Genomic DNA, 14870 nt, shown 5'->3' on the forward strand with positions numbered 1-14870 from the left:
ATGGGGAAAAAAGAAAGTTTGTTTTGTCTTTTTAGTGAGTTTTAAGAGCTCTTAGTTCAGTCTTTGCTATTATTTTGTGTTCTCCTTACTCACTACAGAGTAATTGGAAAATACTAAGTTGTTACGTTTCAAAAGTAGGAAACTGCCTCAGGGATTTTCTTACTTTGGATGTTGTTCCTGTGGAGTTTGATTGCATATTTAAAATGGAGGTCCTAACTGTTTGGGGTGTCAGTTATAACTAATGTCATTTTTTTGACTGGGCTTCCTTCCATCTCTTTATAATAAATTATTAACTGAATAATGTCTTTCTTTATAAATATTCAAAACATAGTGGTTACTTTGCCACTTGAAATTTGTCAAACATTTTTGGAACACCAAAAGCATAAAGAAAAATACTCGTCAAAAAACATGTCGGCTGGGTGCGGTGGCTCACGCCTGTAATCCCAGCACTTTGGGAGGCGAGGCCGGTGGATCACGAGGTCAAGAGATCGGGACCATCCTGGTCAACATGGTGAAACCCTGTCTCTACTAAAAATACAAAAAATTAGCTGGGCATGGTGGTGCGTGCCTGTAATCCCAGCTACTCAGGAGGCTGAGGCAGGAGAATTACCTGAACCCAGGAGGCTGCGGTGAGCCAGGATCACCCCATTGCACTCCAGCCTGGGTAACAAGAGCGAAACTCTGTCTCAAAAAAAAAAACCTCAAGAAAATATAAGCTACAAAATGGAAGAAAAGGTTGTCAATATACATCTCTGGAAAGGATATGATTCAGAATATATAAAGAACTCTTAAAACTCACTAAAAAGACAAACATTTTTTAATGGACAAAAGATTTCAACACCAGAGTCATATGGATGTCAATTAACTACATGAAAAGAGCCCAACATGATTAGTTATTAGGAAAATGTAAATTAAAACTATAATGAAATGCCACTACACATTCATTAGACTGCCTAAAATTAAAAGCCTGGGACAGTAGCAAGATGTGAAAACAACTGGAAATCTTGTACGTTGTTAGTGGAAATGAAAAAAGTACCTCTTTGGAAAACATTTCAACACACACCATACAACCTACTAGTTCTCCTATTGTTTACCCAAGAAAAATGAAAACGTGTGTATACATAGAACCTGTACACAAAGGTTTATGGCTGCTTTATCATAAAGTTTTTTTAAAAATGGAAACAACATAAATCATGATATATCCAGACAATGGAATACTATTCAGCAATTTAAAAAAAGATACATGCACTGATACATGCAACAATATTTGTGTGTCTCAAAAGCCTTGCCTAATGGAAAGAAGCCAGGCATAAAAAGCTACACATATTATGATCCAAAAGGCAGAAGAGTAAGGCCTGAAATCCTATCAGTGGCTGCCAGTGTGATGGAGAAGATTGTCTGCAAAGGGGCAGGAGGAAACTTTTTGGGGTGATGGAAATGTTCTGTATCTTGATTGTGATGGTAGTTACATGACTGTATACTTTTATCAAAACTCATTAAACTACATTTAAAAGGGTAACTTTTATTGTATGTCAATCAACCTTCCCTTAAAGAAAAAGTTCAAGTCAGTTTTCAACATACGGCAAAACGCTGTCTCTACTAAAAATACAAAACAAAAATTAGCTGAGCCTGGTGGCACACGCCTGTAATCGCAGCTACTCAGGAGGCTGAGGGTGCTTGAGCCTGAGAGAAGCAGGTTGCAGTGAGCAAAGATCACGTCTTTACACTCCAGCCTGGGCTACAGAGTGAGAATCCGTCTCAGAAAAAAAGAAATTATCTTCACAAATTTTATGACAAAGAAAACTTTAGGACACAGATCAGATGACTTCTGAGTCCGGTCCTTTGTATTTTGAATTACTAGAGTTTTTTTAAATCATGAAGATATTTTTAATTTTCATAATTAATGGTCTTTTTTACTGGCAGAGCTTTGTGTCTTTACCAAAATACACTATGGTCCAAGAACAGGATGTCTTTATTTTTTCAAATCACCCTTTATGTTACTTCTTATTATTAAAATGTCTTCGTGTATATCTTACACAGTTAGTGCTAATTTTATTCTTAGTTATATACTCTCTGTGAGTGAGGTTATAAATGTATATGTTATATTGATTATATAACCATTTACCCTTTGAAATCTACTATTTGCAGTAATTTTTCAGTTGATTCCTTTGGTCTTTCTAGGTAGGAAATCACATTATCAGTTAATAATGATCATTTGCCTCTTTTTTTTTTTTTTTTCTAATATGGTACTACTTCCAAAACAGTGCTAAGAGTGATGCTAGTGGCCATCCTTATCTTACTCTTGATGTTAATGGAAGTGCTTTTATTTTGTCATTAAAAATGGTTTTTTATGTTTTTTTTTTTTTTTTAAGAAACAGGGTCTTTTTTTAAGACCCTCCTAAAAAAGAGGGTCGGCCAGGCTCAGTGGCTCACACGTATAATCCCAGCACTTTGGGAGGTCAAGCTAGGCTATTGCTTGAGCCCAGCAGTTCAAGACCATCCAGGGCAGCATAGTGAGACCTTGTCTCTACTAAAAATTCAACAACAAAGAAAATTAGCTTGGAACTAATTACCTGGGGCTACAGGCATGCACTGTAAAAAAAAAAAAAACAAAAAAACAGTACCTCTGTTGCCCAGGCTGGAATGCGGTGGTAAAATCATATCTCACTGTAACCTTGAACTCGAGCTCAAGCCTCCTCTCACTTCAGCCTCTTAAAGCACTGGGATTACAGGTTAGAGCTGCTGCACTGGGCCTAGTTTGGGTTTTAAGACAGCCAGTTTCTGTGTGATTAAACACTAATCTATTTCTACATTTTTATGAGCAATTTTATCAAATATTCTAGAAGCTATAGAATACTCATATGATTTTTTAACCTATTAACATCAGAAATTATGACTTACTAAAATTCTAAGCCATTCTTGTACCTGGTTTGAACCACACCTGGTCGCTTTGGTTTATTCTTTTAATGTGCTAGATTCTGTCTGTTACCATGTTTTACGCAGGATTTTTGCCCCATGTTCATGTGATAGTCCAATCATTCTATTTTGTCTTTGTTCTATTTTTGTCAGCACTTTGCATCACTGTTAGGCTAGCTCACTAAAAAGAATTTGGAAGCTTTCTCTGTCCTCTGAAACGTTAAATAGTACAGATCGAGTATCCTTCATCCTAAATGCTTGGGACCAGAAATGTTTCAGGATTTTTTTGGACTTTGGAATATCTGCAAATGCATATTGGGATATCTTGGGCATAGGACCCAAGTCTAAACACGAAATTCATTTATGTTTCATATACACTTTATATACATAGCCTGAAGGTAATTTTATACTTTTTTTTTTTTTTTTTAGACAAAGTCTCCCTCTATTGTTGCCCAGGCTGGAGTACAGTGGTGTGATCTCAGCTCACTGCAGCCTCCGCCTCCTGGGTTCAAGCGATTCTCCTGCCTCAGCCTCCTGCATAGCTGGGATTACAGGTGCACACTAACATACTCTGCTGGTTTTTTTGTATTTTCAGAAGAGACAGGGTTTCGCCATTTTGGCCAGGCTGGTCTTGAACTCCTGACCTCAGGTGATCTGTCTGCCTCGGTCTCCCAAAGTGCTTTGATTACAGGCATGAGCCAATTTTTAATAATTATATGTGTGAAACAAAGTCTATATACATGGAACCATTTTACTACCCTTTGTGGGAATGCTTGCATGGGAGAATCTGGGCATGTTCAGAAAAGATACATTGCAGCGGAAGAGGGTTAGGAAGGTCTTGGGGATGCTGAATAAACTGTATCATGCACTTGTGTTTTGACTGCAACCCACATGAGGTCACATGAGGTCAGGTGTGGAATTTTCTACTTGTAACATCATATCAATGCTCAAAACGTTTCAGATTTTCAGGTTAGAGATACTCAGCCTGTATTGATGATAGTTGTTCTTCAGTCAATTAGGAAAATACACTTGTGGGCCTGGCGCAGTGGCTCAGCCTGTCCTAACACGGAGGCCTAGGTGGGAGGATCGCTTGAACCCAGGTGTTCAAGACCAGCCTGGGCAACACAGGTGTTCAAGACCAGCCTGGGCAACTGTCTCTACAAAAAATTTTAAAACTTAGCCGAGAGTGGTGGCACATACCTGTAGTCCTAGTTACTCAGGTGGCTGAGGTGGGAGGATCACTTAAGCCCAGCATGTCAAGGCTGCAGTGAGCCGTGATGGTACCATTGCACTCTAGCCTGGGCAGCAGAGTGAGACTATATCTGGGAAATAAAAATAACAAAAACTGTGTATCTTCTTTTCTTGGGCATGTATATTCTACCTCTTCTCAAATTGTTCATTTTATACTACCTGGTTTTTTTAATTGAGTAAAGATTCTTAATGCAGATAAGGAGTATCATGTATGAGTTGTTTATATGAAATACTTTCCATTCACTGATAGGCCTTTACGTACTTGTGATTTGTAATGGTTTGGTAGGAACAGAGCTTTAATGATCATAAGCCTTTAGTGCACCATTCAAATTGAAGGCAAGGGAAATGCCTCACTGAATCTCTTTACTAAAAAGCATTCTCTCACAACTCTTATCAGAAAATATTTTTATTAGACTGAAGCCTAAAAGAGGTTGTATACCCTTTATCTGAAATGCTTGGGGTCAGAAGTGTTTGAGATTTTGGGTTTTCTTCAGCGTTTAGAATATTTGCATCATACTGACCGGTTCAGCGTCCCTAATCCAAAAATCCCAGGTGTTCGAATGAGCATTTCCTTTGCGAGTCATGCCGTCACTCAAAAAGGGTTGGATTTGGGAGCATTTCACACTTTGGATTTTTGGATTAGCTGTGCTGATACTATAATGAGCTTCTCTATTGAACATCTAAAGAAGATAATGAACTCTGGAAATACATAGATTATAGGGGTTTTTGTTTTGATGGGCATGGGGTATTTGACACCTTACTTGGTAGAGTATTCCTTAGTAAGTATTGAAAAAACTGGATTGATTATTTTTTAGAAAAATTTTTAAAGTTTAAAATAGAGAGCTTAGAGTCTGGATTGGAGATGTGTGGTCCAAAGCTTTTTGACCCACTTTGCCGTGGGTGATGAGCAGTAGACTGAGTAATTGCCCCACAAAATATCCATGTCTTAACTCCTAGAACCTGTGAATGTTGCCCTATGTGGGCAAAAAAGAATTTTGTCGGCATAATTAAGGATTTTGAGGTGAGGAAATTATTCCGGATCATCTGGGTGGGTCCTAAACATATCACAAGTGCCCTATAAAAGGGAAGTAGAGGGAGGTTTTAGTTTGACTACAGCAGAGGAGAAGGCAGTATTGCCACAGAAGCAGAGCGATGCTTCTGTGATGCGACCAGGGGCCAAGGAATGCCCCAGGCTCTAAAAGCAAAAGAATTAAGGAACGCATTCTCTCCTGGAGCCCCCTCTCCTGGAGCTTCTCCTGGAAGCAGCCCTGTTGACATCTTCATTTTAGCCCTTCAAGATTCATTTTGGACTTCTGGAATCCAGTACTGTAAGAGAATAAATATATGTCGTTTTAAGCTACTAATTTTGTGGTATTTTCTGCGGCAGCAACAAGAAACTAATGCAGTGTGGAACCTGTTAACTGAACATACAAGGGCAGGAACATAGGCCTGTGGAGTTCCATTCCATAGCCCAGCACCTAGCACAGTGCCTTACGTAATAAGATAGGCACTTGGTGTATTTTTGGAGAGAAGGAAAAATGAAGTAAAGAAGAAAGGAAATAACTCAAGTAGCTCATATGAGCATGGTGTAGGTGTCTAGTTTCTGGATGAAGCAGAGAAAAACAGTGAGCTTGAAAACTTGAAGCCTACCCAGCACCCCAAATAGATTCTATGGTATTATTCTCGGACATCACTTTAAAAAGTTGAACAGTAAGAGACAGAAAATGATTGAGGAGCCAGATAAGTTACACAGTTTGAAATTCAAGTATCCCTGTTCATTTGAAGGGGAAAAACACAAAAGTGTGTACATGTGGATAAGTCATATTTTAATTAAAATTCAAGCTCAGACCTCCAATTTCTAGTTTATATAAAGGTACCAAGAACGTAGTTAATTGCAGTTTTGCTGCGTACAGTAAATAAAAGGGCTTTATTGGTTTATTTTATGACCAGTTTTAATTATATTTTTAAAATAAGTTATGCATTTACATGATACAAAAATCAAATATACAAAATGGTATACTCTCTCACCTCTATAGTGATTTAGTTTCCATTTTCACAGACAACCGTGTGTTACCTTTTTTTTTTAATATCCTTCCAAATATATAAGCAGGCAAATCCTGAATATTCCTTTTTTGTTTTCATGTTTATGGGATATGTACTTCTGCATTTTTTTTTACTTTTCTACTTTAGTGCTGTGTTGGAGTTCCTTCTATTTCAATGCATAAAGCCCTTCCGCATTTTCTGTGGTTACATGTTATTTCATGTATCAGATTTACAGTTCCACCAGCAATCATTGAATATGCCTATTTCTCTACATCAGGGATAGATAAAAATTTTTTGTAAAGGGCCCACAGTAAATATTTTAGGCTTGCAAGCCACATTGTCTCTTGCATTTTTTTTGTTTGTTTGGTTGGTTGGTTGGTTTAATTTTATTTCCAACCCTTCAAAAACATAAAAACCATTCTTAACTTACAGGCCATACAAAAACAAGTCAAGGGGACTCTGGTTTGCTAGCCTTTGCAAACATACAGTTATCAATTTGATGGATAAAACATTGTGATCCCAATATAGTTTTATTTGTATTTATCTATCAGTGAGGTCAAGTGTATTTAAGAATCATTTGTATATCCTTTTCTGTGACTATTCATATTTTTTGCCCAATTTCCTACAGTTTTTAATTTCATTTATAGTAACTTTTTAAAAGACTCATGAAGTGCAGTATTGAGAAGTGGGTTGTCACTTTTTGTATAGGGAAATCATCTCTTATCTGTAAAATGAATTGCGAATGTTTTCCACAGTTTTATCTTTTTACTTTGCTTCTAGAAGATTTTGCCATGCAGAATTTTTTTTTCTTTTGAGATGGAGGCTCACTCTTTTGCCCAGGCTGGAGTGCAGTGGCATGATCTTGGCTCATTACAACCTCCATCTCCTGGTTTCAAGTGATTCTCCTGCCTCAGCCACCTGTTTAGCTGGTACTACAGATGCATGCCACCATGCCCGGCTAATTTTTGTATTTTTAGTAGAGATGGTGTTTCACTAAGGCTGGTCTTGAACTCCTGACCTCGTGATCAGCCCACCTCGCCCACCACGCCTGGCCCTTTTGAGTAGTCAAATTTGTCAAACTTATGACTTGGGTTTTATGTAATGCTTTAGACCTTCCCCACTGTAAGATTATGAAACAGGCTGAGTGCTGTGGCTCACACCTGTAATCCCAACACTTAAAGGAGGCCGAGGCAGGCGGATCACTTGGGATCAGGAGTTTGAGACCAGCCTGGTCAACATAGTGAAACCCCATCTCTACTAAAAATATAGAAATTATTAGCTGGGCATCATGGCATGTGCCTTGTAATCCCAGCTACTCAGGAGGCTAAGGCAGGAGAATCGCTTGAACCCAGGAAGCAGAGTTTGCAGTGAGCTGAGATCATGCCACTGCACTCCAGCCTCGGTGACAGAGCAAGACTGTCTCAAAAGAAAAAAAGATTATCAAACAATTCTTTCGTATTTTTTTCCTTGTGTCTTTGTGATTTCATTTTGTCACTTAAATCTTTGATCCATTTAGGCTTTATATTGGTATGAGGAGAATAGAACCAACTTTTATTTTTTTCCAGTTGGCTCAACAGTTGTCCAAACACTACCTGTTGAACTATTCTTCATCTCCCCCCATCCCCCATTTGAAGTGCCACCTTTTATTGCACACTATGCTGCAATATGTATTTCGATCTATATTTGTATATTCTGTTCTATTGATCTATCTCTACAGGCTTGCTTTTGAATTCCGACTCTCTCACAAAATTATTTGTGGTCACATTTCATTGAAGAAATATAGATAGAGTCAAAGAAGTAAATCTATCTGTAGCCGGCACCTGTACCCCTATTCTTTGCTTGCCTCACCTTCCATTACAAAGTAAGAGATGTCCCTGCCCCTGTTTTGTTCCTGGTCCCAGTTCTAGTCCACTCTAGAACTTTGCTCCTAGAGTTCACCCTGTCTTCCAGATCATTAATTTCTGCCTCTCTTGGATGATTGTCTTGCAAACATCCCTTAATAATATTTAAAAAGCAACCAAACAAAAAGCCCTTTTCCTAACACCTTCCCGTTATGATTACATTTCTCCATTCATCTTAAGAATAAAAATCCATTTCTGTACCTTCTGTTTTCCTCAACCCAAACCCACTCTATTCCTTTTTGTTTTTATTTTTGAGACGGAGTCATGCTGTGTTGCCCAGGCTGAAGTGCAGTGGTGCGATCTTGGATCTTGGCTCACTGCAACCTCTATCTCCCAGGTTCAAGCAATTCTCATGCCTCAGCCTCCCAAGTGGCTGGGATTACAGGCATGCACCACCCACCCCATTCTTACCTCAGTTGGTGAAATGACTCTTCCCAAGGTTACCAACAACCTCCATCTTGAGTCTCTTACTATATCTCACCTCAGTCTCAGCAGGATCGAAGCCAGGTGGCTTCGGTGACTCTGATCACTAGATTTCCTCCTGCTGAACTAGCCTGTTGAGTTGTTTCAGGGCTCTTCTTCTGCTGCTTTCTCATATCCATCTTCATCTTATCCCTAAGGAAGCTCATACAGTTTTGTGACTTTAAATATCATCCGTGAACTGCCATTCAATTTTTTTTCCAATCTCTACCCTCATACCTGAACTCCAGAGTAGAACATTTAGTTTTTCCTTTCAACTCTAGTTGAAAATGTCTAGACAATATGCAAGCAGAGCTTGGGATTTCTTTCCCAGACTTATTCCTTCTTAGTCCCTCTCTATCGTAGGTAGTGGTGCCTAACATTCAGATATTTGGGACAAAAACTTAAAGGTTAGTTTTATTTTCTCCCACCCAGGCAATCAGGAAGCCCTATCTACTGTTTCTCCAAAATGTATCCCAAATAACATAGTGGTTAGGAGAGCCAGGCTGCCTCCGTTTAAATTCTGGCTCAGTCTTGAGCAAGTCGACATCTGTGACCCAGATTCCTCATCTGTTACATGAAGTTAAAATAGTATATACCTCCTAGGATTGTAAATATCTGAAATGTAGTACTCAACTGAATTAGTATGTGCAAAGTGCTCAGAACAGTGCCTCGCATTTAATGAGTGGTCAGTAAATGTTCCTTGTCCCCAGTATGGATGGTGTTAGTAGTTATACTGGAACTGGTAATACCATTACTGCCACTGCTCCTGTAGCCCAAGCCTCTCTTCTCCCTTGCATGGACTACTGAGATAGCCTCTTGTACTTTCAACTCTTGGCACTTCTACTGTCCATTCTCTGCATACCAACCAGTATAATCTTTTTAAAAATATAGATCTTGCCTGCTTAAAACCTCCAGAGGCTTCCCATTGCAGTTCTAGTAAAATCCAAACACTTACGTGACCTTCAAGGCCTTTTGTGATTTGACCTCTGCGTGCCTGCCAATTTTACCTCCTCTTACTCTCCAGTCATTCACTAGGTGCTGTGGTTTAAATGTGTCCTGCAAATTTCATGTGTTGGAATTTTTTTTTTTCTTCGTAAGACAGAGTCTCACTCTGTTGCCCAGGCTGAAGTGTAGTGGCACAATCTTGGCTTACTGCACCCTCCGCCTCCTGGGTTCAGGCGATTCTCCTGCCTTAGCCTCCCGTGTAGTTGGGACTACAGGCTCCTGCTACCACGCCCGGCTAATTTTTCTGTATTTTTAGTGGATATGGGGTTTCACCGTGTTGGCCAGGCTGGTCTCCTGACCTCAAGTGATCCGCCCACCTCAGCCTTCCATGGGGCTGGGATTACAGGCATGAGCCACTGCGCCTGGCCATGTGTTGGAAATGTAATCCCCAAATTCATATGTTGATTGACAGTGTGGCTTTGGGAGGTAATTAGGATCAGATAAGATCATCAGGGTAGGGCCCCCGTGATAGGACCAGTGGCAAACAAACTCTTGCCCACTTGCCATGTGATGCCTTCCACCAGAAGCCGTGTAGATGCTGCTACCATGCCCTTGGGCTTCCCAGCCTTCAGAACTGTAAGAAGTAAATTTCTTTTTAAAAAATAAATTATCCAGATATTCTGTTACAGCAACAGGAAACAGACTGACACTAGGTTTTATCCACTCTGGCCTTCCCGTCCCTAGCAATTCTCCTGCCATGCTCCCCCCTCCCACCCACTTCCAAGGTCTTTGTACTTGTTATTCCCTATGTCTGGAATGCTCTCCCCTTGGAGCTGACTGGTTTCTTCAAAACGTTCAGGTCTCATCTCAAATGCCACCTCTTCAGAGGAGTCATCCCGGACCATCTGGTTAAAGTAGCTCCTCCCCCATTACCACCTTATTTTTTTCATTGCACTTAGCAAATAATGGGATTTGCTTATTTGTGTGTGTGTTTGCCTTAAGTTCACATAGGCAGGGGCTTTTGCTTGTTTATCATTCAAAACAGCATCTAGACCAGAGCTTACGAGTTAGGTGGTGGAGTGCCAAGTCTTCTAAAATGGGGGTCAAGTAGTGTTTTCGTGGCGGGAGCTTCATTTCCTAGACAGCCTCTTAATAGTCTGAAATGTGCAGCTCATAGTTATTAGGAAGTGTTTGCACTTTGGAAAAATGTCCTTGGAAATTTCTTCCTTTTCTGTTTCTGAGTCACAGATTGTATTTTAAATTGTTCTAGAAGGAAAAGTGTTTTAACCCAGTTGTAGTGACCGCTAGGTGTTTTCTTTTGAACACATACACGCAAACACACACACACACACACATACACAAAACTCTTAGAGTATTAATTGATATGGTAATGTCCCGAGCTCATGTAATATGTACTGTTTCAAAAATAAGACAAATATATTAGCGGTGACATGATTATAACTGCCAGCAAGGAAGGATCATAAAAAGGAGGTCACTTCCTGATTTGTTTAGGAACACCAGCAGCAGCATGCTTCATAAACTGGCTTAGACTTGGTATCTTTCAGTGTTCCAGTTAGTTACCTGCAGTGTACTGCAGTTTTCACTGTTTCTGAGCAGTGATAAGCACTCACAATCTAATGGTCATGTTCTTCATACCCAGGTAAAAGAAGGGCTGAATTTGTGTTCATTGATTTAAATTTAACTCTTAGCCCGAAAGTGTAAAATTTTTGCCATACACTTAACAGTTCAAACTGCTTATGCTAAAATGCTTATGATACAGTAAGAACAGGATGAAAAATCATTTATGTATACATAATCTCAGTTATGCTAAATGTAGATTGAAAGCAGTCTCCAAGGAGGTATGTTAGCCTGTTCATGTTGTTAAGTGGACGGCAGGATTATGGGGGTTTTTCTTAATATTTTTCTGTATTGGGCAAACAAGCATATGGGAATGATTTCTAGGTGGGGCCTGAAGCCATGCCCAGCTCTTGGGTGCCCTTTACAGCCAGTATATGAGGCACACACCCATGGCAGATTGTCCTGGCCCTTACTTATGACTGAACCTCTAGTAGCAAGAGCTACTTTATACCAGTGCAGCCCAAAACCAGGGGTGTCCAATCTTTTGGCTTTCCCGTTTACATTGGAAGAAGAAGAATGGTCTTCGGCCACACATTAAATACACTAACGATAGCTGATGAGCTAAAAAAAAAAGAAAAACGCATGTTTTAAGAAAGTTTACGAATTTGTTTTGGGCATTCAGAGGGCAGCATGTGCCCCAAGGGCCACAGGTTGGACAAGCTTGGCCTAACGCATTCCTCAAGGTTAAGTCAGACTGCTAACATTTGTGTATTCATTCATTTAACGCTTTTGCACTAAAAGGCTGATTAGCCAGTCATGTTATTTACATTATTTACATGGACATGCCCTGAACTCACTGCTCCTGGTACGCTAGAGAAGAAGACTCATATTAAACAACTATTAAGTTGGTACAAAAAGTAAATGCGGTTTTGCCATTGAAAGTGATGGCCAAAACCACAGTTACTTTTGCACCAACCTAATACATATGCAGGCAATCTCAACTTGTGATAAGGGTTATGAAAGAAAAGTTATCAGATGGCTATCTGAGAGCTCAGAGCAGAGTAGAACCTAATTTAGGTTGAGAGTTTCAGGTAAGACTAAAACCCAAAAACCAAGAGGAGTTAACCAGATAGAATAAGAACATGCCAAACAGAGGAAGCTGCATGGCAAAGGCTAAGAAGCATGGAATAATGAAGAGCAGAAGGAGACCAGTATGGGTCTGATACAGCTGAGCTAGAAAAGATTGGCCCAAGATAGGGAGGGAAACAGGAGGGACAGGGTTCTGGGAGCTGCAGCTTAGGAAAGCTGTTTGTGTCTGAAGCAAGTCAAAGAGTTGTTGAGGACAAGGACAAGGAGTGCAACCCCTCAACCCCTAATAATAAAAAGTCTCTTTGCTTGGGTCTCCACACACATTCAGAGTGTTTGTTGTGGCCTCAAAAGATCTTTTCTGAGGCCAAGTAAACATAGCCCAAGGTAACTGGACTCACATCACCACTACAACTTCTGTAAGAACCTGGCTTCTTCACACTGAGTGTAAAAATGTATTAAACAGTGCATGCTCTGAGAAAAGTGAAGGCATGCCAGATGCAAGTATTTAAGATAGATTGGCCATCCACCCCAAGAAACAGATGTTCCAGTGATCTGCTAGTTGGGGTATACAATGTTGGATTCTGTTGATAATTCTACTACCAAGTTGTTGGGATGGGATGTCTTCTTCTATAAAACAGTACTAAGTAAGCCTTTCAATAAGGTCCGTAATGTGAGGCATGATGTAGTGAACGCATTAGCAGTCTTTTTTGGTCACTTGTTTCTTACTCAGGAGAAACATCTTGGCCAGGGTGGCTCAGCCTATAATCCCAACACTTTGGGAGGCCAAGGCACGCAGATCATTTGAGGCCAGGAGTTCAAGACCATCCTGACCAACGTGGCAAAACCCTGTCTCTGCAAAAACTAAACAAGCATGGTGGTGCGCACTTGTAGTCCCAACTACTCGGGAGGCTGACGCACGAGAATCGTTTGAACCTGGGAGGTTGAGGCTGCAGTGAGCTGAGATCATGCCACTGCACTCCAGCCTGGATGACAGAGTGAGACTCCATCTCAAAAAAAGGGAAGAAACATCCCTTTGATTATTGCCGATATAGATTAGTGTGAAAACAAAGAGATCCTTTAGCCTGCTTTCATACCTATGTGGATATATTGCCGTTAATACCCCATTATTGTCAGCATGCGGGTCGTACTGGGAGATTTTCACTTTTGATTACAGCTCATTACTAAAACCCAACTACTTTAACTGAAATGCCCTTGAGTCATAGGCTCGTTTTATTGCCGTGGTCTCCAATAAGTGGTTTATGGTTCTTCCCTTCACTGAGCATACTTCATTTGCCATTCTGTTTAAAATCACTACAGATTGAAATCTAGTATATTGAACTCTAAGGACCTATCTCTTTCCTACACTGGAATTCTGAAGAAGAATATACTGAGCATTACTTATTCTTTCATTCTTCTTAGATTCTTCCTAATCATTTGGAGAAAACTGTGACACGAGATGGCTGCAAATAAGCCCAAGGGTCAGAATTCTTTGGCCTTACACAAAGTCATCATGGTGGGCAGTGGTGGTGTGGGCAAGTCAGCTCTGACTCTGCAGTTCATGTACGATGAGGTAAGTGCTAATTTTATAATGGATCAAAGTTTAGACTTTCAGAGAGTATTTCCCTAGCTTGGTTTTGGTGCTATTTTTTATGGATTCTTTGAATCCATGAAGCTACTAATAATTTTTTTCCCATTTTTGTGTTTAGAGCCAACATCTGTATATAACTTAACAAGTCATGAACTTAAGGTCCTTGAAAACCTCATGCTTTAAAAACTAAACTAAACTAAAAACAGTACCCATTTTTGAGTAATCTAACTTTAGCTTTTTTGTTTTTAGGTTTTATTGGAGATTCCTACCTTTAATTAATAGAAGTGGTGGGTATAATACTTAATAGAGACTGGAGGTTAACATATATAAAATAACTTTTAATAGCCTTGATTAAGAAGTCAGTTATTTATTGTGTGTTTGGCATGGCATTACACTCATCATTAAATAGGTAAAGGTCATATCACGAAAATTTGTGTTACTGCACAGGTTACAGATTCATGTTCATGTAATTTATATCAGGCCTGATATGAATAACCCTTAGTTAAGGTGTAGCCTGTATACAGCAATACCGTCTTTCCCTGGAGGACTTACCGATTCTTCATGATTTAAGAGTTGGTAATTTAACGTAAACATTTATCCTCACTTCTGTTTCCTCCCAGTAAAAACCAGGTTTAATGGCTGTAGAAAACTTAGTCTTCATGACAATCTTGTGTGGGAGATGGTGGTATCCCCATTTTACAGATGTGAAAACAGAACCTCAGAAAGTTACTGAACTTTCCTAAGAAAAGTGATCTGTGATGAGCAGCAAAGTGTTAAACCCAGTCTTTTGACCAAAAAAATCCCTACAGATTTTTCCCACCCCCTGTCCTTTATCTTTTTTTTTTTTTTTTTTAACCTTTTATTTTTTTCAAATAGAGACCAGGGTCTCGCTCTGTTGCCCAGGCTGCTCTTGAGCTCCTGGGCTAAAGCAGTCCTCCTACCTTGGCTTCCTAAAGCTGTAATTACAGGTGTGAGCCAGTGCACCCAACCCCCTGTGTCTTTTTCTACTGCCTGTGTCTGACTATTCTTTTTACACACATAAATAAAACCCCTAAGTCTATCAGTTGCCATGCTTGTTGATGACTGAATTAAAAAGT

At 39.7% G+C, this 14870-nt stretch overlaps 2 protein-coding genes across 5 annotated transcripts in view; one reads left to right on the forward strand and one right to left on the reverse strand.

The window, feature by feature from the left end:
* Nucleotides 1-10423, reverse strand: part of LOC103794686 (uncharacterized) — a 68400-nt gene extending 57977 nt beyond the window's left edge. The window contains exons 1-2 of the mRNA XM_078342143.1: nt 10297-10423; nt 10083-10152 (exon numbers count right to left, since the gene is read on the reverse strand). Coding sequence (XP_078198269.1) covers nt 10083-10152; nt 10297-10423 — 197 coding nt within the window. The remainder of the gene's footprint in view (nt 1-10082; nt 10153-10296) is intronic.
* The window catches only part of RALA (RAS like proto-oncogene A), an 81677-nt gene that overhangs the window by 47556 nt on the left and 19251 nt on the right, over nt 1-14870 (forward strand). For all 4 annotated transcript variants that reach the window (XM_009002088.5, XM_078342249.1, XM_078342248.1 and 1 more), the window contains one exon: nt 13605-13755. In XM_009002088.5, coding sequence (XP_009000336.1) covers nt 13642-13755 — 114 coding nt within the window. In that variant the 5' untranslated portion in view covers nt 13605-13641. The remainder of the gene's footprint in view (nt 1-13604; nt 13756-14870) is intronic.

This window comes from Callithrix jacchus, chromosome 11, assembly GCF_049354715.1.
Source record: "Callithrix jacchus isolate 240 chromosome 11, calJac240_pri, whole genome shotgun sequence".
Classification (NCBI taxonomy): domain Eukaryota; kingdom Metazoa; phylum Chordata; class Mammalia; order Primates; family Cebidae; genus Callithrix; species Callithrix jacchus.